This window comes from Sorex araneus, chromosome X (genome assembly GCF_027595985.1).
Source record: "Sorex araneus isolate mSorAra2 chromosome X, mSorAra2.pri, whole genome shotgun sequence".
NCBI lineage: Eukaryota > Metazoa > Chordata > Mammalia > Eulipotyphla > Soricidae > Sorex > Sorex araneus.
The window spans coordinates 181,779,477-181,804,457 of NC_073313.1; the positions used below are offsets into that span (position 1 = coordinate 181,779,477).

Here is a 24,981-nt window from a genome sequence, read left to right on the forward strand (position 1 = left end):
TGGTATTTCAGAACCTCAATCTGTTTTTATTAATTCTTTTTTCTCTTTTTATGAAAGAAAACAAGTGAAACAATGAAGAGAAGAAAAATGAAGAAAGGAGGAGAGGAGAGGAGAGGGGAGGGAAGGGAAGGGGAGGAGAGGAAAATGACCTGTTGTTACTAATTTTTATTACACTATCTTGGTTATTATTTCTGGGTCTTTTAGGTTTATAGTGTTGGAATTTACATTTCCATATGTTCTGTTTTTAGAGGATTTTTGTTTGTTTATGGGCCACGCCAGGCGGTGCTCAGGGCTCACTCCTGGTGGGGCTCAGGGAACCAAATGAGGTGCCGGGGATCGAACCCAGGTTAGCAGTGTACATGTACCATTTCTCCAGCTTCTGGTTTTTTAGAGTAATTTTATTTAGGTAGATTTAAGGAATTATAGAATGGTAATACCTTATAATTGGGTTTTTTTTTTTTTTTTTTTGCTTTTTGGGTCACACCCAGCAATGCTCAGGGGTTACTCCTGGCTTTGCACTCAGGAATTACCCCTGGCAGTGCTTGGGGGACCATATGGGATGCCGGGGATCGAACCTGGGTCGGCCGCATGCAAGGCAAACGCCCTACCTGCTGTGCTATCGCTCCGGCCCCCTTATAATTGTTTTAATCCCATATTATATTTCAGAAATTAATTATAATATCAGTTATTCATGGTTTAAAAACATGCTAATGTTATACCTATCCCATATTATATTTCAGATAGTAATTACATTATCACCACATCAGTTATGTTTTTTGAAAAATTGTTGACCTCCTATAATTTATTTTGAAGATTGTCCTGAATTTATATTGTCAAATCATATTGCTATTACTTACTACAGTTACTTTCTTTTAGTCATCATTTATTTTTAGTTTCACTATATGGAACTGTATGTAATTTTCTTTGTAAGTTTTTATGCTCAGAGATTACCTGAGAACTTGGTTCTGTAAGGGAATGTGAAATAAAACCATGGTACATTTATGCTCAGAGTGGGACAACAGATGGGCACTGGTTCATTCATTAACTGTTACTGATTTGCGGTGAGATAAGAAATTGAGTGTTAGTTTTTACAAACTTTCATAACAATTTACAAAAAGTTTGTCATAGATATACCTTGCAGGAGTATTAGTCACAAAAAAATTGGTAATTTAAACAAGGCAAGCAAACATAATTGTTCTTGGCCATAGACAGTTTATCTTAGTTATTATTAGCCTGTCATTGCCACATAGCTCTTAGTAGTTAGGTACATACACATCTTGGCAATAATGTGGGTTTGGTTCCAGACCATGACAATAAAGTTGTTATTGCAATAAAGCAAGTCATAGAAGGTTTTCTTTTCTTTTTTCTTTTTGTAGAGGGAGAGGAGGAGGAGTAGAGGGAGGGAGAAGGAGGGAGAAGAAAGTCATAGAAGTTTTTGATTTCTCAATGTCTATAAAGTTTACATTTACCCTATGCTGTACTCTGTAGTGTGTGTAGTAGTCTAAAATGATGGACATAGCTTAAATTTAAATTGATTTTTTACTAAAAAAATATTTAGGCCAAGTCTCTTGCTCCCGCGCCTGGCTATCTTCACCGGGGCCCCTCAGCGGGGGTGGGTTGAGTCTCCCTCCCTGCCCTGAGCAGAGCCCTGGTAGCCGAAGCCCTCCAGAACCCAGCCACAGCCCTGCTCAAGACCACACTCCACACGCTTGATGAGCCTCACGCATGAAGGAACTGGCAGAGGAACCCAAGTGTGCGGGACCCGGGGCTTAGATCTCCAGGCCTGCTTAGATTGGGACTGGGCCTCTTCCACCCAGATTTCCCATTTTCCAGTAGCTAGGCAGTCACACCCACAAACTGCCCCCAGCACCGTGTAATGCCATCAATGGCCAACATCCAGAGACTATAAAACAAGCTCCCGGACATCTTGTAGACTAGTTCTCCCTCTCGGAGACCTGGCAAGCTACCGAGTTTCCTGCCCGCATGGGAGGGCCTGGCAAGCTCCCCATGGCGTATTCATATGCCAAATACAGTAACAATGATGGGTCTCATTCTCCTGACCCTGAAAGAACCTCTAATTTGGTTCTTTGGGAAGGACGAGTAAAGAGAGGCTGCTAAAATCTCAGGGCTAGGACAAATGGAGATGTTACAGGACCCGCTCAAGCAAATCGACAATCGATGGCATGACAATGATACTGAAAAAATGCTAAGTATTATTCGAGCTTTCAGCTGGTGGATAGCTTGTTTGTTTTTGGTCGACTTTTTGGTTTGGTTTGGTTTTTAGTAAGCCCAGTAGTGTTCAGGGCTTACTCCTGGCTCTGCAGTAACGGATCACTCCTCAGGGCCTGGGAGATAATATGTGGTGCTTTGATCCTGGGTCAGCTGCTTGCAAGTGTCCTACCCACTGTGCTATCACTCTGGCCCCAGTAGAGTTTCTTAAAATACACATATCTTCAATGCACAGCAAAGTGAAGCACAATAAAACAAGGGTATTTCAGGTAACTTGTAAGAGACAGGTTAAATACATACAAGAGAAATTTACAGATGGGGACTAATGAAATTTTCACTGGAAAAAAAAGATCTGTATGCTTTTTTCTTTTTTTGTTTTGTTTGAATCATCAAAGAGTGATAAAGGGATATAAGAACAACATTAGCAAAACCTAGAATTATGGGTACACCAATGCATAATGGAACTGGCCTGACAAGAACCAAGTGGTTTTTATTAAGAATAAGGGGGAGATTAAGTGGGATGGTATGGCACTGATGATTTTTAAAGGCCTTACAATGTCAAGTTAAACATAGTTCTCTAACTGGTAAGTATCTGTTTTATAAATTAGTACAAAGCACTTTTTTGTGCCCAAGAATTCGATAGTAAACAAAGCAGAAGCCCTATACTTTGCTACTTAGGTTCTAGTGAAAAGAATAAGTATATTAAATAATTTGTTACGTATTAGTGCATAGGTGATAAGAAAAATGCAAAGTAGGTATTTTTAAGTGAGGAGGAAAACGCACCCTTTTTGTACATTGAAATTAATGACATTGTGTTCATTGTTTCTTGTTTTTATCTTGTTCTATCTGTTCACCTCTGGCAACTTCTTGAGAACTATCATTTCAGTTTAAATAGCTAGAATTTAAGATTTTGTGTTCCTAGATATACATGAACCTTTTTTAAAAAAATATTTTTCTATTAGTACAGCAGCTTAATTGCTTTATTTACTGAGTTTTTTGTATCTCTGTAATGATACTAATCTTACATGCTTGGTGATACTTCAGAGTAACCTCCTTTTGTATTTGTAGTTCTCTTGATTATAAATGCTTTTATTTCTAACTTCTTTGGGGAAAGGAAATGAGAATATATTGTTAGGTAAAATATGCTATAGTTTGCAAGTTCCAGAATGGGATTATTTCTTCTGGAAATCACTCTAATTCTCTCCTCATTGTCTACACTTTTAACTGTTTGAAAAAGGTTACACACTTCTGTGTCCTGTATCTCAATCAGAATAAGTAAGGATCATGGAATTGGTTAGGAGCATTTAAGTTCTGTCTCTTTTTTTTTCTTCTTTCATCCTTTGTCTTTTAATTTGTATCTATTGACTTTGCTTCTATCTTCAACAGAACTTTCTCTTTCATATGTGGTTAAGACTGTGGTTTTATATATAACTTTTTTTCTCTGTAATGTTGATCTTACCCTTTTTATGTCTTTACAAATCCTTAGTCTATTGATTTTATATTTTGAGTGTTATATTTTGTTTTCAAGTGTTACATGCTTTCTGCCTTTTTTCATGTACTCTGTCTGATACTCTGAGATTGGAAGCCCAAAGGAATTGAGGAGCATATATTAAATCTCTTATCTTTAGATACTGTGACATGTTGATCCAAAGTGCTAATTGTTGACCTTCAAAAAACTAGTATAAGGTTTGAGCATATGCTATGCTTACGGTAGTCCTGGCTTTGGTCCCAGGCACCAGATGATTTCTTGAGCATCTTTAGGGAGTGGCTGGGTATACTCCACTGCACCCCTCACCCCCAACCCAGCCCTCAGAAAAATGCTTCGAGAGGTAAGCATCGGGGGCAGGGAGGTGAATTTAGATTCTGATAACAGTGTACAGTGGTGCTGATTGTTGCTAAACAAAATAAGCAGCCAGATAAAGTATATAGGCTCAAGCTTAACCATTTTATTATATGTTATCAACCCTACCAGGTCCATTTAATAAGATTTGTTAGGAAAATTTGGAAAAAAAACTCTTAATTACATGCTTATCAATGGCAAGGGGTAATAGTGTTTGAGGAAAGTTCTTAATTGTATGAATTAAGTAGTGCAGCTTAACTATTCAAGGTCAGTTAGTAATACAATTAAAATTTTCTCATTCGTCAAAGCCAACTTCAAATTTTCTTTCCTGAACACTTCCTAACTTCCCAGCAATTTTTCTCATTTCATAGTCTCTTTTTTTTTTCATGTTATAGAATTATTTGAAACACTTTTATTACCAGGTTGCCTTTCTCTGAAATCCAAACTCTTTATTTCATTTTTGTGATTCACTGTATTTGTGAATGATTGGACATAAATCATTTTAGGACTGAAATGATGGATACTAATTCATCACTCTACAGGTCAAGAAGGCCTTTGATTCTTATCCCAAAGAGTCAGTTCCAATAAAAAAACTTTGGGGGATCCTGAAATCATTTTGCCTTAGAGTAATGAATCTTAATAATTGTGAGATTTGTTTAATTTGATATGTTTGTTATTTTTATGAGGTAGCAAAGACCATTGTATATTTTTTAATTAAATTTTTTATTAGTGAATCACGGTGAGGTACAGTTACAGACTTACAACTTTTCATGCTTGTGTTTCAATCATACAATGCTCGAGTACCCATCCCTCCACCAGTGCCCATTCTCTACGACCGATGATCCCAGTATCCCTCCTATCCCCCAACCCACCCCCGCCCCACCTCTGTGGCAGGGTATTCCCTTTTGTTCTCTCTCTCCTTCTGGGTGTTGTGGTTTACAATGGAGGCATTAAATGGCCATCCTGTTTGATCTGTAGTCTACTTTCAGCACACATCTCCCATCCCCAGCGGGTCCTCAAACCACACTTTACCTGGTGTTCCTTCTCTATCTGAGCTGCCTTTTCCTCCAGCATGTGAGGCCAAGCTTCCAGGCTGTGGAGCCAACTTCCTGGTACTTATCTCTACTGTTCTTGGGTGCTAGTCTCCCATTCTGTTACTTTATATTCCACAGATGAGTGCAATCTTTCTATGTCTGTCTCTCTTTTTGACTCATTTCACTTAGCATGATACTTCCCATGTTGACCCACTTATATGCAAAGGTCATGACTTCATGTTTTCTAACAGCTGCATAGTATTGGAATACAATGGATTGTGTAGAGGTACCAAAGTTTCTTTAACCAGTCATCTGTTCTTGGGCACTCGGGTTTTTTGCAGATTCTGGCTATTGTAAACAGTGCTGCAATGAACATTCAAGTGCAAATTTCATTTCTGTTGTACGTTTTTGCCTCTCAGGGATATATTCCCAGGATTGGTACTGCTGGGTCAAATGGGAGCTCAATTTCTAATTTTTTGCGAAGCATCCATACTGTTTTCCAAAAGGGCTGAACTAAACCAGTCAGCATTCCCACCAGCAGTGAAGGAGAGTCCTTTCTCCCCAAGTCCACGCCAACAGTGGTTGCTTTTATTCTTTTGGATGTGAGCCAGTCTCTGTGGTGTGAGGTGGTATCTCATAGTTGTTTTGATCTGCATCTCTCTGATGATTAGTGATAAAGAGCATTTATAAGACCATGTATATTTTTAAATATTATGTATCAGTTATTTTTCAAAGTGTTACAATGTTTTTTATAACATCTTTAATAATTAAAGCCCATTATTTTAGATTTGTTTTTTTTTTTGAAGGATCAGAGTAACAATGAAATTATGATTGGAGTGATGTCAGGAGGAATTCTGATTTATAAGAACAGGGTACGAATGAATACCTTTCCATGGTAAGAATGCCAATACTTTTACCATTACCAAGTATGATCATTTATATTAAAGAAAGTGACTATTGAACTCTAATAAGACTGTTGTGTAACTTTAGCTTTGCCTCACTTACTTGAAATATATCAAAGTATTCACTTAAAACTGATGTATTTCATTGTATATATAAATTTTACCTCTGTGAAGCTTATAAAAGCAAACTAAAAATCACTATTTTATCAGTCCAGCACTGGGGTCCCCCAGAGTGATAACCTTATGGTGTGTGGTGTCCAGATTCAAACTCTGGACCTTTGGCATGCAAGGCATGCTTCTTGACTACTGAGTTCTCTCCCTAGTCCCTAAAATGCTTTGGGGTGTGTTTTTCAGGGGCAGCCCCCCTATTTTTTTTAAAAGAGTGGACCATACACTGCGGTGCTCAGGGGGTTGCTACTGGCTCTGCACTGAGGAATTTTTTTTTTTTGCTTTTTGAATCACACCTGGCATTGCTCAGGGGTTACTCCTGGCTCTGCACTCAGGAATTACTCCTGGTGGTGCTTGGGGGACCATATGGGATGCTGGGAATCGAACCCGGGTCAGCCATGTGCAAGGCAAATGCCCTGCCTGGACTGGAGCGATAGCACAGCGGGTAGGGCATTTGCCTTGGACATGGCCGACCTGGGTTCGTTTCCTCCATCCGTCTCTGAGAGCCTGGAAAGCTTCCGAGAGTATCCCTCCAGCACGGCAGAGCCTGGCAAGCCACTTGTGGCATATTAAATATGCCAAAAACAGTAACAACAAGTCTCACAATGAGATGTTACTGGTGCCTGCTCAAGCAAATCGATAAACAATGGGACGACAGTCCTACTCTTATGGACTGGAGCGATAGCACAGCAGTAGGACATTTGCCTTGCACTCGGCCGACCTGGGTTCGATTCCTCTGCTCATCTCAGAGAGCCCAGCAAGCTACCGAGAGTATGAGAGTATCTTGCCCATGCGGCAGAGTCTGGCAAGCTGTCTGTGGTGTATTTGATATACCAAAAACTAATAAGTCACACAATGAAGACATTACTGGTGCCTGCTCGAGCAAATCGATGAGCAATAGGATGACCGTGACAATGAATAAGGCTATTATTAACAATCATATGCAGATTTACTTGTGTATAGAAATTCCTGGTTCCTTTGAGTAAATTCCAAGAGTAAAGTTGCTGTATGGTATGGTATATACATGCTTAGTTTTATAAGAAATTACCACACTGTTCCTCTGTATGACTGTACCAGTTTTCATTCACACAGAATTGAATTAAGAGTTTTTCCCTCCATATATGCTTACCAAGTGAAAAAATGGTCTAAAAGATAGAGTTCCTTAGAAATTTTGTATAATAGTCTTTTATCACATTTGTCTTCCAGAAATATTTCTTGGAGCCAGAAAGATAGTATAGCTTGTAGGGTGCTTGCCTGGCTTGCAGTTGACCTGGGTTCCATCTGTGGCATTCCATGTGGTCCTCCAAGCCCTCCAGGGCTGATTCCTGAGCACAGAGCTCTGAGCATAGCTGCTGGGTGTGGCCCAAAAACAAAAAGAAAGAAAATGTTTCTTCCTGGTCTGTGATTTATCTTTTAGTTTGCTTGATAATTGTCTTTAACTGTCTTTTAAAAAAATAAAAGATTTTTTTTTTTAATGAAGTTCTGCTTATCAGTTATTTTCTTTTCTGTGACTTCTGTGATACAGAATGGCTAGAGTGGATTGGATGTAGATATTTCCCTATCCTAGTCAGTTCAACTCTGACAGTATCTCAGCAGGTTAGATTCTAGATAACTAGTTTTTCTGAAGGCAGACCTTATTAATATTGTTTGTTTTCATTTTTTCTAAAAAGTTAATTTAAAAAATTAGTTAACATAGGAAATTTAATAACCATCATTATTGGGCTCCCAATATGCTAGGATTTAAACCCTGCTTTGAATGTAAAATCTATGGGACAGAGAAATACACAAAATGCTCTATCAAATTATCTGACATGTTTGAAAATGTACTTGCTATTAAGAGACCTACCATCGAATATCAGCTCTCTGACTCATTGAGCCATTTGTACTTGATTTGTGAAGGAGGAAATGTCATACTAGAATAATGATTCTTCTTTCTACTTTTCGAAATAAAATGTTCTACTTTTCAAAGCATATATATGCTCTTTCCACATCTCCCCCATACCATCCCTATCCCTCTGATGTTATTTGCGTATTTCTTTAAATAGAATTGAAAAATACATACTCTCAGCAGATACTTTGATAAAACTTTCCATAGCTGAACATGTAGATTCTAATTATTAAGCACCAAAAACTTGGTACACTTTATGTGTGTGTTTGTATACATGATTATGTAATCTCCAGGCAGCTAGGGAGATCCTGAGGCTCTCTCCCTTGCCACCTGCCTTTGGTGGTCTCAAGCCACTCCCCCACCCGGGACAGCCTATGCCATGGGCAGATGAAGGAGGAAATAAGGGCCAATCTGGTTGGTGATCAATTGCCATTTATTCCATTCTCCCCATGTGCCTGTTCCAGTTTCACTAAGCAACCCCTTCTAGTCTCACAGGGCCTCTCATTCCTGTCTCCTGCTGTCTCTCTCGCCCATCTCTCCTCAATGCCTCTCGAAGCCACACATCTCGTCTCTCCATGCGTCTGCTCCTGCATTCTTCTACATTCTTTTCCCTCTGTCCCCCTTGCTAGTCTCTCCGAGCTACATCTTGCAGCCCTAGTTAAGTATTAATGGCATTTGGGCCTGGTCCATTTCGATGCCAGGGTAGCTCACAGCTTGCCCTGGCTCCATCCAATTCCTTATTGGGACCCTGCTTTTGGGGTGATAGGAAGTAAGGGCAACTGAGGCTTAAGTGAAGGGAACAGATGCCCAGGAATGACTATCAGTTGGAGTCAGTTACCTACCAAGTTACAAAAGCATAGCATTAACTGTCTTCCTGTGTCTCTACAAAAAGGACATTGCTCTGAATTAACTATGCAAAGGACTTAAGGAGAAGAGTAAAGCAATATTTACAGGTTAACAGAGTCTGATTAGGAGACAAAGGTGGTTCACTGGTTGGGGAAGCAGAGCACAAAGAAAGAAGTTACAAGTAAACACATAGGAATGGGAGCACTATGATGGGAGTAACCCAATAAACCTAAGTTTCCTGTGGCAAGGCGGAAAGGACAAACCAATGTTATCCTACACATATATATTTATATGTTTACATATATACATATTTACATTTTCTGTAATCACTGTCACTGTCATCCTGTTGCTCATCAATTTGTTCGAGCGGGCCCCAGTAACGTCTCTCATTTGAGACTTATTGTTACTGTCTTTGGCATATTGAATACGCCACTGGTAGCTTGCTAGGCTCTGCCGGGCAGTCGCGATACTCTCGGTAGCTTGCTGGGCTCTCCGAGAGGGGCAAAGGAATCAAACATGGGTCGGCCGAGTGAAAGGCGAATGTCCTACCGCTGTGCTATCGCTCCAGCCGTTTCTGTAATATAGAGTATTTTTATAATTTCTTAGTTTTCTGTTTTTACCTTTTAAAAAATATTTTAATACCCCACTCATGATCTTTTTATCCAGGTTGAAGATTGTAAAAATTTCTTTTAAGTGCAAGCAGTTTTTTATTCAACTTAGAAAAGAATTGGTGAGTATTGACTTATTAATTACTAATGTAAGTGAAATCTTGAGAAATGACTAGCCGTGGGGCAGGGGTTGGTGCAGAGATAGTACAATAAGTAGGGCACTTGCCTTGTACATGGCCAACTCAGGTCCGATTCCTAGTATTCCATGCGGTCCCCAAACCTGCTCGAAGTGATGCCTGAGCATTGGTGCCCAATAAAACAAAAAAATGATTCACGGCAGAACTTTTAGTGCAAGTGAAAATGTTACTGATATTCTTGGTAACTGCTGAGTTAATTCACATTTTATGATTGGATGTTTTAGATCCCCACTATTTTCTGTGTTTTGAAATTTTTTGTTTGTTGTTGGAGGGGAAGCATACCTGGCGATGCTCTCGACTTATTCCTGCCTCTATACTCAGGAATTACTCCTAGTGAGGCTTGGGGACCATGTTGATTGACAGGGCTTGAACCTACATTGGCTGTGAGCAAGGCAAGCACCCTTCCTACCCACTGTACTGTCTTTGGTTCATGTTTATAATTTTTCAGTTCTTCTAGATATCTGTTTTGCTAAGTTGTGAACTTAAAAACTGATTTCTCAATTCTAATAGTCATTGTCTATCTCCAATCAGTTCATGAAGGCAGTGACTGAGTAATTTGTTTGCACCCTTTTGTTCTTTCCCAAAGAAAGAAAAATGTAGCACTTCCTTTCATGTACGCTTGTACATGTACGCTTGTCATTTCAATTTAGAAAATCTGTGTTTACTTTCATTTCTAGTTCATGAACAGATTGCCTGCCTTTGTTGTGGTATTGTCTCTTCTATAAATTAATCGTAACAAATTGAGTTTTCATGGAAAATATCAGAGAAAGGAGTTCATCTTATTAACTGTCTTTTTAAAAATCAGATTAGCCTTATCCATTTTTTACAAAATATTTACATTATTTTGTAGATAGTTTGAAAATTAATGCAGATTTTATGGTATTTGTTTATGTATATGAAATTTTTATTCAAAACCTTAAAAAAGGTATTTGAGGACTAGGGAGATAGTACAGGAATTAAAGCACTTGCCTTGCATACAGCCAGTCTGGCTCAGTCTCTGAGCACCAATAGGAGTGACCCCTGAGCACCACTGGGTGTTGCCCAAGCCTCCACTTCTCTCTAAAAGATAGTTTTGAATCAGCTATATTTTATAAGGAGATATTAGTTTACAATAAGTAACAATTTATCACTGATGCTCAAAAATTATAGCATGTTTTTACAAGGCAGTTTTTATATAAATAAAGCAGCACATATTTAGAATTATAGTTTGAAAAGATTATAATGTAATATGTAACAGCAGCATCATCATCATCATCATCATCCCGTTGGTTGTCGAATTTCTCGAGCGGTCTCAGTAACGTCTCCATTCGTCCTATCCCTGAGATCTTAGAAGCCTCTCTGTACTTGTCCATCCCAATGATGCAGCTTTGGAGGCTCTTTCAGGGTCAGGGGAATGAGATTCAGTATTGTTACTGGTTTTGGCATTCGGGAGCTTGCTTTTAAGTCACTGGATGTTGGCCATTGATGGGATTACAGGGCGCCAGGGGGCAGTCCCTGGGTGTGACCACCTAGCTACTGGAAAATGGGAAATCTGGGCAGAAGAGGCCCAGTCCCAATCTGAGCAGGCTTGGAGGTCTCAGCCCCGGGTTCCACACACCTGGGTTCCTCTGCCGGTACCTTCATGCATGAGGCTTGTCCGAACGTGTGGAGAGGGGCCTTGAGCATGGCTGTGGCTAGGCTCCGGAGGTCTTCGGTCACCGGGACCACTGCCCAGGGCGGGGAGCTAATATGTAGCATATTAGAATTAATATAATGGAGAGAGCTATCCATTGGGCTGGAGCGATAGCACAGCAGGTGAGGGTTTGCTTTGCATGTGACCAACCCGGGTTTGATTCCTCCACCCCTCTCGGAGAGCCTGGCAAGCTACCGAGAGAGTATCTCGCCTGCACAGCAGAGCCTGGCAAGCTACCCATGGCGTATTCGATAAGCCAAAAACAGTAACAAGTCTCACAATGGAGACATTATTGGTGCCCACTCGAGCAAATCGATGAGCAACAGGATGACAGTGATACAGTGACAGTGACAATGGATAGAAACTGGTATAGTAGATAATTAAACTGACCTGCCATGCAGTCAGCAAAAAGATCAATTTTGTTTACATCATCATGATTATTTTGCTTATATTTGTACCATATAAAATGAGATGATGGTGAAGGCTGCAGAGATAGTACATGCCTTGCATGCAGCCAACCCAGATTTGATCCCTGGCACCCCATATGGTCCCCTGAGCCCTGTTAGGAGTGAACCTTGAGCATAGCCAGGTGGCCCCAAAACCAAAAATAATAAACGAAATCATGCAAAACACTTTATTTTGGTCTGTCTTCTTCCCTTAACATTGTAAGATTCGTCTATTTTGTTGCATGTGATGATAATAGTTTATTAGTATTTGGTGTTATACTGAATGACTATCATTTTTCAAATTCTTATTGTAGCAGACAATTCTACTTTCTTCATGTTGTGGTTATTTCAACTTATGCTGAATATAATATTCTTTTACATGTTCAATAAATGTTTGGTAGAATCATAGGCAGTCGAATCTTTCAGAAAGCTAAAGATCATATATTTTACTCTAATAATATATGTAGAAGTTAACTTTTGTATTTTACTTCCCTGAATAGTACCAGTGTTACTAGCAATAAGAATAGTTATAGTTTCTAACACTTTCCAACCTAATCACTAATGTACCAGTGATTTTCATACAATTTTATCTTCACACCCATTTCCTGAAGTAGTGTATCATTAAGGATACATTTAACTGCATGTAATATTGGTATTAAAAGTCAAAGTTGATTAAAGATGTATCCTAACATACTCTGTAGAACTTTGCTTACAAATATTTTCTTTCTGAACTACCTTTATATACCCAAACTTTGTAGAATAATGTTATCTCTTAATGTAGCATTTTGTATCTATTGTGTATAAAATTTGTGGGGAAAGTGTTACATTTGAAATAAGTTGGTAAAGCATCAAAACCAGATTTGTGTTAATTTTTGAAGCGTGTAGGTTTCAAAGGGGGAATTATATATATGCATCTTAGATTTTATTTCCACTGAGATGCATTATTGCAGTTGTTCGTTTGACATTTTCTGATACTTTGCATGTTTATGATATGTGTTATAACATGCGAACAATATTAGTGTATATAAAATAACCGCACAATTTTCTAGCTATCAATAAATAATATTTTCAGCATAATATTTTAACATAGTTATTAATATTTACATATGAGAATTTTTAATTTATTTGACGTATCCGATATGTTCATGACAGAAGCAGAGATTTATGTAGCAAGACAAGAAAAAAATTAACTTTAAAAGATAAGAGTGCACACTTAGACTCTGTTAAATTAAAAACTGTTTACCAAAGTACATCTTTAAAATTATAAAATAATTCATGTATCAAATAAGCATACACATATTTGTTTGTGGTTGTATACGTGTATGCTTATTTGATACATGAATTATTTTATAATTTTAAAGATGTACTTTGATACATCTTTGATACATTTGGTTGTATCCAGTGCAGTCCAAAAATATTCTAGTGACTTAAACAGACACTCAGGAATGAGCATATCCACATGACCAGAAATACGCACATTTTCCAAACATGGTCTTCACTTTTGGTAGCTTTTAAATTTCACTAAGGGCAGAACTTCATAGGATAATAGACTTGAAGATGCTCTATTTAGCTCCATCTATGAAAGTTTTTTTTTCTTTTTGGGTCACACCCAGCAGTGCACAAGGGTTACTTCCTGGCTTTGCACTCAGGAATTAAGACTCCTGGCGGTGCTCAGGGGACCATATGGGATGCTGGGAATAGAACCTGGGTTAGCCGCATGCAAGGCAAACACCCTAACCGCTGTGCTATTGCTCCAGCCCCCTATCTATGAAATTTTAAAAGGACAATATATACATTATACCTCCTTTATTAATCATCTTGAAAAGGAAAAATTACAACCATTATACAATAAAAGTCACATGCACTAAAGTAGTGAAACGATTTATAAACCATGGTTGGTGATGTAACAACACTGTTGATGGGGAGGAAACATAATCTGTTTTTGAAACTTGTAAACTTATAAGTTTACATATATCTATGTTTACAAAGTTGTGAACTTATTTTAGAAACAGAAAAAAGCATAAGTTACACATCAGACAATATATAGGAATGTGATATATAGAAGCACTGTGTTTATATATTCAATCTAAACTTCAAGTACATGAATAAACTGATTATTACATAAATATATAATAGAATGTTATGCATATATAGTATTTTATATAGATAATATGTATAAACAATTTATATTTGTATGGGTATATTATAAATAATTGTATCAGTATAAAATTTCTATAGAGCAAAAATTTGTATATTACTGCTTCAATACCATATGAATGAGTATATAAACTTAATATTACATGATGAAAGTCAGGCCTAAAGGCAACATATATGTGATTCTGTCTATATAAAGTTCAAAAATAAGCATAAATAATTTATGGTGATAAAAGTCAGAAGAAGGTTTACCTTTGCAAATGTATTTTTGTAGAAAGGCTAGATCAAAGGGCTAGTAATGATTCATTTCTTGATCTGGCTGGATTTAATGATGGGATGCAGTCCTTATGTAAAAGAGCTATGCTGTTAGGACACGTATGCCATGCTATATATAGTTTAATGGAACTGCTTAAATACTAATTTAACAGATTCTGGTAATGATTAAATAAGTGTTTTTTATTTTATTGCTATGTTTCAAAACAGAATCATACCAAATAAAATTTGGAAACATTTACATCAATTTTTAAGCATTCTTAACTATAATAAACTTTTTGCTATAATAAGTTTCTGCCAGTTGTAATGTTACTGAAAGAGGTACCATATTTTGTCATTTTATAGCTTACTTTTTTTGACAAGCCAAAAAGAGTTAGTATTTATAAGACTAAAATGTTTGTGAAAAGTACATTTAGTGAAGCATTATAATGATCCTAATGTTTTCCCTGTAATTGTCCTTTATTACAGCATGAATCTAGAGAAACATTGTTGGGGTTTAATATGGTGAATTACAGAGCATGCAAAAATCTGTGGAAAGCATGTGTAGAACATCACACATTCTTTCGTTTGGACAGACCACTTCCACCTCAGAAGAATTTTTTTGCACATTATTTTACATTAGGTTCAAAGTTCAGGTACTGGTAAGTGTTGCTTAAACATTCCTTATTGCATTTTTTCCTCTTTTCTTTTAAAACTGAGAGCCCTATGGGGCCGGAGCGATAGCACAGCGGGTAGGGCGTTTGCCTTGCACACGGCTGACCCGGGTTCGATCCCCGGCATCCCATATGGTCCCCCAAGCACCGCCAGGAGTAATTCCTGAGTGCAAAGCCAGGAGTAACCCCTGAGCATCGCTGGGTGTGACCCAAAAAGCAAAAAAAAAAAAAAAACTGAGAGCCCTAAACTTACTTAGCCTGCTTCCCACTTTGTAGGGGGCAAAAAAATTACTCAGTATCTTCCGGAAGTCTGTCTTCTTCAAGCTAAGAAACAGAAAGCACTCACCATTGTACCCAAGGCTATTGTTATTCTATTAAATGTAATCATACATTTTTCATTTTTCTTGCATTACTATGTTAATGTGGTGTATTAAGCTATTTTAATATGATGTATTACATTGATTGACTTGCATATATTATAACTATCCTTGTATCCCTGGGATGAATCCATCTCAATCATAGTTATGTGATCCTTTTAATGTATTGTTGGATTCAGTTTGCCAATATTTTGTTAAGAATTTCATGGGATATAGGTCTGTAGTTTTCTTTTTATTTTCTTTTTTTGGGTCACACTTGGGATGCACAGGGGTTACTCCTGGCTTTGCACTCAGGAATTACTCCTGGTGGTGCTCAGGGGACCATATGGGAGGCTGGGAATCAAACCTAGGTTGGCCTCGTGCAAGGCAAGTGCCCTACTCGCTGTATGTAGTATTGCTCCAGTAGTTTTCTTTTTAGTGGTTTCTGTCTGCTTTGATATCTGGGTAGTGTTTGCCTCATAGAAACTGTTTGGGAGGGTTTATCTTTCTTTCTTTTTTTTTTTTTTGCTTTTTTTTTATGAATCACTGTGAGATAGACCCTTAAAAGCTGTTCATGATTAAATATCAGTCATACAGTATTCCAACACCCATCTCTCTACCATTGTACATTTCCCAGACCCAGTGTCCCCACGTTCCCTCCCTTCATCCCCTCCCCTGCCCACCTCTATGGCAGGCCCTCCTCCTCCTTCGCCTCCTCCTCCTCTTCCTCTTGTTTTCTTCCTCCTCCTCCTTCTCCTTCTTTCTTCTTTTTCCTCTCCTTCTCTTCTTACTCCTCCTCCTCCTCCTTCTCCCTCTCCCCCCTTTCTCTCTCTCTCTCTCTCTCGCTCGCTTTCTCTTTCTCCCTCTCCCTCTCCCTTCCTCTCCTTCTCTCCCTCCTCCCCTTCCCACCCTCTTTTGGCCATTGTGGTTTGCAATATTGATACTGAAAGGTTATTAGGAATATCCCTTTGCCACTTTTAACACTCAGATCTTGTCCAGCGTGATCATTCCATGCTATTATTGTTATACTGGTCTCTTTATCTTATCTGTCCTCAGCCCCACACACACTTGTTTTTAGTTCCAACCATTGACAGAGTCTCCCTAGCTTCTATTTTCCCTGGCCATGGATATTAGTCTTCTACTATATAATTATTTTTATATACCACAAATGAAAGCAGTCTTACTCAATTTCTTGAAAGATTGGTTTTGAAGCATGCCAGAGAGATAGTGCCACAGGTAAGGTACTACCAAGCTTACATGCTACCAACCTGGGTTTAGACCCCTGAACCTCATATGGTCTCTGAATCAAGCAAGGAGGTATCCCTGATCACAGAGCCAGGAGTAAGCCTGGAGCACTGTCCAGTGTGGCCTCAAAACCAAAATAAATGATTGAATGAATAGAGAAATAAAAGTAGAAGAACTCACTAATAAACCCATCTGAGCCCAAGCCATTGTTATCGGGGAGACTTTTGATTAACTTTTCAATTTTCTTGATAATAATTGTTTTCTTGAGGTATTCTGATTCCTCTTGCTTCAGCCTTGGGAAGTTTTAAGAATCCAAAAATCTATCAGTTTCTTTGAGGTTTTCGATTTTAATGGCATAAAGATTTTCATAGTAGTTCCTAATGAGCCTTTAAATTTCTGTGGTATCTGCTGTGAACTGACCCTTTTCTTTTCTGAATGAGTTTATTAGGATCCCCTCTTTCTGAGTCTAGACAGTTTTTCTGTCTTATTTGTTCTTTCAAAGAACCAACTCTGGGTTTCATTAATCTTTTGAAAATTGTTTTTCGTTTCCTTTTCATTGATTTTTGCTCCAGGTTTTATTATTTCTTCCTTCTGCTTGCTTTGTGTTCCCTTTTTTAGTTTCTTTCTAGCACACTAAGCTATGCCATTGGATTATTCATTTGGACCCTTTTTTGTTTCCTAAAGAATGCTTGTAGTCTCCCACTTCTAACTTGTTCCACTGACTGATCTCCCCAAACAAACAAACGCACAAATAAAGGGGCTGAGATGATACCTCAAAGGACTGAGGGGCAGATGCTATCCCTGGTGTCTGCAAGGTCCTTCCCTAAGCGCCACCAAGAGCAGTCTCTAAGCACTGAGTCAGGAGTAGCCCCTGAGGCACATGCAAGTGTAACCCCAAAAGAAAAGAAAAAGATCAAGCCCTCAATAAATTTGCCATCCCATTCACGTTTATCCATAGATGATGATCTCACAATTGTTTCGGGTGCCAAGGGACATTACAGGGCCAAGGATCTTTCCCTGCAGTTGACCTTGGTTAGATCTCCTGTACCATATTGGTCCCCTAATACCACAGGGTTTAGCCCAAGCTCCTCTCCAAATTGCTTTGGTTAACTTTATAAACCTATATTTGGTTGTGTTTATATGTAGTCATTACATGCATATGTCAGTAGCTATATTTGCCATATAAAATTTGCTCATTCTGTCACAACAATGTGTCAAGGAACAAACATGCTAAGAATCAAATTTTTAGTTAATAAATTTGGTCTGAACACATTTGTGTATCCTTGAGGGTTTGGTTCTTATGCATAAATGGTATGTTTGTTAGGCAAATTACTTTCAAGACAAATTCCAACTTTATTACTTTTTAACCACATGCAAAAATCTGCAGTTGCCTATATCTCCAGATGGAAGGAAGGAGGGTGTAGCCAGTCTTTCTAGGAACAATCATTATAGGTCAAGGAAGAAAAGAGCAGTTTTTCAAGATATGTCATTCTTCAGACCCTCCAAATAGAATTAGTAGAGACACTAACTATATAAACCACAAGCCTAAGGAGTGAAGACAATACTTTGATTACCTTGGACCAACCTATCTCTGAGTCTAGGGAGAGGACCTTTCTAGAGCATAGTAGAAGGAATCCTAGGCAAAATTACTTCTCTCATATTCTCTCAAATAAAGAAGACTCTGAAAAGTTCCTGTCGAATGTGTTATCTTTATTATTAATGGAAGAACTAATTGAACTTCCCTTAGGTAGAACTGGAATGTATCCATTGTTGACACTTTTCCCCTCTTTTTGTTTGTTTGTCTACTTGTTTGTTTTGGGGGCATACCTAGCAATGCTTAGAGGTTACTCTTGGCTCTGCACTCAGGAATTACTCTTGGCGTACTCAGTGAACCTTATAGGATGCCAGGGATCAAACTCAGGTTGTGCAAGGAAAGTGCCCTATCCATTGTACTGTTGTTACTTTTCTTAATTACCCTTTTTATTTTTTTATTTATTTACTTATTGCTTTTTGGGTCACACCCGACAGTGCACAAGGGTTACTCCTGGTTTTGCGCTTGGCTGTGCTCAGGGGATATGGGATGCTGGGAATTGAACCCAGGTTGGCTGTGTGCAAGGCAAAGACCCTACCCGCTGTGCTATCATTCCAGCCCCGTAATCATCATTTTTAGTCTTAGAAATGTTTGTTTTGGGGACTGGAGCTATAGTACAGTGGGTTGCCTTGCACATGGCCAACTGAAGTTCAGTCCCTGGCATCTTGTATTGGCCCCCAAGCTCCTCCAGTAGTAATTCCTGAGTCTAGAGTCAGGAGTAAGTCCTGAGCACTACTGGATATGGCCCAAGAACCAAAGAGAAGAAGAAGAAATATGTGTCCTTTATAAATTTATAATTACATTATTTGTTGTCATTTTATCTTAAAGTTTTCTTTAAGATGATTTTTGGTATTAACTTCTGTATTTCAGTGGGAGAACTGAAGTCCAGTCAGTTCAGTATGGCAAAGAAAAAGCAAATAAAGACAGGGTGTTTGCAAGGTAAGCCTCATCTGTTTTTATTTTGTCTTATTGTGTTTCATTTTTTAAAAGAGGGATTGTTTATAATTGATATAGTTTATTTATATTTGTATCGATATGCAGTACAGTGGTTCGCCAGTTTTATATATTGACAAATAATTACCCACAATAAGTCTTAATAGCAAGACTTGGTTCAAATTGTAGCGAACATGCCTCATCTTTAGAGAAAGGCACCCAGTTTATTTTGTTTTGGGGCCGCACCTCTTGCTCAGGGCTGACTCTGTGCTTTGGGATCACTTCTGGCAGAATTTTTATGGGATTGTTTTTACAGTATGTACTGTAAAAAGAGTACCACCATGTGATACTCCTTCTGAGATACAGTGTGTGTCTACCGAAGTATTAAAAAATTTTAGAGTTCTTGTCACTTCTTGGAATTTCAGTTTGCAGCATTAGTGGATAGAAAATACTTCTCCTTAAGGTAAGAATGCATTTGTCTCACATGTGGCTAGGATGGCCTCAGTCCTGATTCAAATCTCCAACACCACATATGGTTCCTGAGCACTGCCAGGTCACTCCCGAGCACAGAGCCAGGAAGAGCCCCAGAGCACGCTGGGTGTGGCCCAAAAACAAAACAGAAAAGTTTCTCCTTATGCTTGATTTTTTTTCAGCGGGTAATAGATTATTTTATTTTTCTCATGTCAGTGTTTTGAATTTCTTTCTAATATTTTCAGTTTTCATGTAGTATCTGAAAAGAAAGCAAAAGAATGTTCTCCTGGAACAAAAAATAAGAGTATCATGGTCAGAAAATAAATTTACCACATTGCAAACCTCTGTTGTGTGGTATTTTTTTTCTCTGTAATTTCCACACTTAACAGGAAACATAGATAGCAAACTTCAGTGGGTGGGTCTTTGAGGTTAAAACTGTTAATGAAATCAAATGCCTGAAATTTAGTTTTAAATGTAAAGTGTTTTCAGTCACGTTTAATTATTAAGAACAGTAAATTTTTCTGATACTTCATACTAGGTAAGTGTACTTTATTTTTTCGTCTTTCAAATTTTTCTCTGTCTCAGAAAATGAAAGTAGTCAGCTTTCTACACTTATTTTATTACTGAACTCTCTTTCAGTTTTTCTTCACTATTCTTTATATATAAGAAATACATAAACAGCATTAAGAATTAACATGAATAAAAAGCCATAAATGCTAAAGATTTTTTCAAAACTCTTCATTGTAAAAATAGAATACACGAAATAATATTCTTTATTTTCATTTTATTGTGACTAATGTTATAAGGTTGTTATCCTGAATTGTCTTTAAGTAAAAATATCCTATAATCTAAACTCATAATAATGACAAGAAATTTTATGCTTAAATTACGTTGAGTTGACTTTATAAAAAGGAAATTTAAATTTGTTTATTTTTAGTCAATACTATATCTTTTAGAAAATGTGATATCCTTAAATTTGGGAAATGTCATTAAACCAGACTGAAAATGTTTTGGCTATGAATCTTGAAATGATAGGGCACTTGTGTGGATTGGGTTTATAATTAACTTCTGTTGTGGTTTAGTAAAATTAATATACTGAAATATTGCACTGAAAATTCAGACACTCAGCTCACAAAACTCAGAAGGTAATGAACCCTAAGACTCCTAAGTTATAGATCTTTAAGTAAACTTAGACATATATACACTTGATCGATTATAGAACCCATGGTCCTTCTCATTTTAAACTACCTATATTGTATATAATTATTGTTCAGTATGTTTTTGTGAGTTGGTTACTAAAATATAAAACTATTTAAAGATGATTTAAGTAGATGAGTCCATCATGTTAACCTCTGTATTATTAACCTATATAATTCTGTATTTACATAGCTCTCATATGATTTACATGAGTTTTGGCCATTATCTGAATTTGCATTTTAAAAGAAAACTTCAGTTGTTCATTTAAGAGTTATTTTAACTTCTACGAACACCAGTGTCTTTGGAAAAGACCTCCTAGTTCTCACCTTATCACTATGATTGCTGACTATAGGTAGATAGGCAATAAAATATATTTTTCAGCTTCCAACTTGAGATAGAATAGTTAACTTTAAAGTATTTTTTAAATTTTTCATTGAATCACCATGAGATGCAGTTACAGAGTTGTTCAAGATTGGGTTTCAGTCATACAGTGTTCCAACACTTGTCCCTTCACCATTGCATATTTTCTACCACCAGTGTCCCCAGTTTCCCTCCTGCTCCCCTGCCTGCCCCGAAGCCTGACTCTTTGGCAGAAATTTTACTTCTCTCTTCCTCTCCTTCCCCTGCCACCCCACCCCACTTGCCGCCCCCCCTTCTCTGTTTCTCTCTTATTTTTCTTTTAGGCACTGTGGTTTGCAATACTGTTGCTGGAAGGGTATCTGAAAGGGTATCATGCATATGACTGCTTCCTTTCAGTACTTAATTAGCTTAAAAGCAATTTTTAAGGATAAGGAGGGCAGCACATGTCTACCACTTATCAAAATAAAATAAATAAAGTATGATATGCTTATCATTATCATCCTGACCTTACCTGACCTTACTGGAGGAGAGGGTAAATTTTAAACCCTTTTTTTTTTTTTTTTTTTTGCTTTTTGGGTCACACCTGGTGATGATGCACAGGGGTCACTCCTGGCTCTGCACTCAGGAATTACCCCTTGCGGTGCTCAGGGAACCATATGGGATGCTGGGAATCAAACCCGGGTCAGCCATGTGCAAGGCAAATGCCCTACCCGCTGTGCTATCGCTCCAGCCCCCGGAGAGGGTAAATTTTAATTTAATAACATAAAAGATAATTTTTTAGAAATTCTGTCTAGTTTATCCTGACCTCAGGATAAACTAGAGTTTCAGAAACTCTGTAATACAATTTTTTTTAATTTTTATTAAATTATTGTGAGATAGTTACAAGCTTTCTTGTTTGGGTTACAATCAAACAATGATCAAACACCTATCCCTCCACCAGTGCACATTCCCCACCACCAATATCCCCGGTATACCCCCCTTTCCCACCCTCCCACTATCTCCATGGCAGACAATATTCCCCATACTCTCTCTGCACTTTTGGGCATTATGGCTTGTAACACAGACACTGAGAGGTCATCATGTTTGGCCCATTATCTACTTTCGGCACACATCTCCCATCCCGACTATTAACTCCAGCCTTCGATTTCTTAGTGATCCCTTCTCTATTCTATCTGCCTTCTTCCCTCTGCTCATGAAGCAGTCTTCCAGCTATGGGGCAATCCTCCTGGCCCTTATATCTACTGTCCTTGGGTGTCAGCCTCATGTCATGTTATTCTATACTCCACAAATGAGTGCAGTCCTTCTATGTCTGTCCCTCTCTTTCAGCCTCATTTCACTTAGCATGATATTCTCCATGTCTATCCATTTATAAGCAAATTTCATAACTTCATCCCTCCTAACAGCTGCATAGTGTAGATGTACCAAAGTTTCTTTAACCAGTCATCTGTTTTAGGGCACTTGGGTTGTTTCCATATTTTGGTTATTGTGAACAGTGCTGCAATGAGCATATAGGTACAGATGTCACTTCTACTGTGCCTTTTTGCATCCTTGGGATATATTCCTAGAAGTGGTATTGTGAGGTCATATGAAAGCTCAATTTCTAGTTTTTGAAGGACTGTCCACATTGTTTTCCAGAAAGGCCGGACCAGTTGGCATTCCCACCAACAGTGAAAGAGCGTCCCTTTTTCCCCACATCCACGCCAGCACTTGTTGCTATTGTTCTTTTGAATGTTTGCCAGTCTCTGTGGTGTGAAATGATATCTCGTTGTTATTTTGATTTGCATCTCCCTGATAACTAGTGATGTGGAGCATTTTTTCATGTGCCTTTTGGCCATTTGTATTTCTTTTTTGAGGAAAGTTCTGTTCACTTCTTCTCCCCATTTTTTGATGGGATTGGAGGTGTTTTTTTTTTTGTACAATTCTACTAGTGTCTTGTATATTTCTGGATATTAATCCCTTATCAGATGGGTATTGGGTAAATATTCTTCCCCATTCTGTGTGCTCTTTCTGTATTTTGGTCACTGTTTCTTTTGAAGTGCAGAAGCTTCTTAGTTTGATGTAGTCCCATTTATGTTTGCTTCCACTTGCATGGTCAGTGCTGTTTCATCCTTTTAAGATGCTTTTAGCTTCGATGTCATGGAGGGTTCTACCTACATTTTCCTCTATGTACCCTATAGATTCATGTCTGATATTGAGGTCTTTAATCCACTTTTATCTGACTTTGTGCCTGGCATTAGACAGAGGTCAGAGTTCATTTTTTTGCAGGTAGCCATCCAGTTTTCTCAGCACCACTTGTTGAAGAGGCTTTCCTTGTTATGCTTTGCATTTCTTGCTCCTTTGCCAAAGATTAAGTGGCCGTGTATTTGGAGATCTGTGACAAGATATTCAACTCTGTTCCATTGGTCAGATCTGTTTCTAGTCCAATACCATGCTGTTTTAATTACTACTGCTTTTGTAATATAAATATTCAATATATAATATTGATAATATACAAGAAAACTTTTGTTAACCAACCACTCCTTGCTTTTCTTGTTTCTTATTTTACTTTATTCCTAGCCTCTTTCCTTCTTGCCTTCATATAAAATATATGTACGTTCTTAGTACATTCCTTCAAAAGTATTAATTTCTTATAAGTAAATTCTTTCTGTTTATTTATCTAGTAATATTATTTTAATATGTGGTACATAGTTGAAGTATAAAATTTTAAATTTCGGCCCTTGGAATAGACTTGGTGGTAGAATGCCTGTTTTGTATGTGGCAGGCCTTAAGACGTTTCCCAGCACTGCACTATAAGCCATGTACTATCCCTGGCACCTAAATAAGTGTGTGATCTCTGTTGCACTACAGTTAAGGTGTGTTACAAGAACCACAATTATAACATGCCCCTCAGTGTGCATCTCAATCTATGTGCAAGCACCACAACCAAGTATATGTCCCCTGATTATCACAATGACAAAGGGAAGGAAGTGGGGAAATAAATAAATTAAGAATATGTAAATTAGGGGCCGGAGCGATAGCACAGCGGGTAGGGCGTTTGCCTTGCACGCGGCCAACGTGGGTTCAATCCCCGGCATCCCATATGGTTCCCTAAGCACTGCCAGGAGTAATTCCTGAGTGCAAAGCCAGGAGTAACCCCTGAGCATCGCTGGGTGTGACCCAAAAAAGTGAGAAAAAAAAAGAAAAAAAGAATATGTAAATTAACAGTAATTTTATTATACATATTTAAACTATTTTGCAGATCCCCTAGTAAGCCATTGGCACGGAAATTAATGGATTGGGAAGTAGTAAGCAGAAATTCAATATCAGATGACAGGTTAGAAACACAAAGCCTTCCATCCCGATCTCCCCCTGGAACTCCTAATCAGTAAGTACATACAAACATCAGCAATCCGTTTTGTTGTTTTCTGAATTATTGCCAGATCTGAATATGTAAATTTTTATTTCTATATATTTTCACAGTTTTATTAAGTTGAAGACAGTTTCTGACACATATTTCACTAAGTTCAACAAGTTTCTTATTGAATATGTAAATTTTAAATCTTTGGTGAGATACAATTTTTGTTGTGCCAGACATTGTTTCCTCTTAGCTGCAGCTCACTGCATAAGTACCATGGAAAAACTTGCTTTGGGGAGTGAGCGGAGGAGAGCATTGAACGGGTTTGTTCACTTTCCTACACAACTGACTTTCATAGTAAGGGTCTCTGGCCAATTAATAATGACCTGCTAATAAACCTGAAAGATATTTGTGGTTGGTGTTGTTGACTTTATCTCCTTCCAGCACAAATTTTTAGTAGAGCATATATTCGAATATATTAAATTATTGTGATGATCTTAATAAAATGGTTACCACAAAATTGTTCTCCCACTTTCTATGGCATAACAAGTAGGATTTCTGTGGTTAGATACTATAAGCCTAGC

General features: G+C 38.0%; 1 protein-coding gene across 3 annotated transcripts in view; it reads left to right on the forward strand.

Moving 5' to 3' along the window:
- The window catches only part of PTPN4 (protein tyrosine phosphatase non-receptor type 4), a 175,667-nt gene that overhangs the window by 99,353 nt on the left and 51,333 nt on the right, over nucleotides 1-24,981 (forward strand). For all 3 annotated transcript variants that reach the window (XM_055119989.1, XM_055119988.1, XM_004608155.2), the window contains exons 10-14: nucleotides 5,910-5,998; nucleotides 9,574-9,637; nucleotides 14,726-14,898; nucleotides 18,973-19,041; nucleotides 24,302-24,427. In XM_055119989.1, the coding sequence (XP_054975964.1) occupies nucleotides 5,910-5,998; nucleotides 9,574-9,637; nucleotides 14,726-14,898; nucleotides 18,973-19,041; nucleotides 24,302-24,427 (521 nt within the window). The remainder of the gene's footprint in view (nucleotides 1-5,909; nucleotides 5,999-9,573; nucleotides 9,638-14,725; nucleotides 14,899-18,972; nucleotides 19,042-24,301; nucleotides 24,428-24,981) is intronic.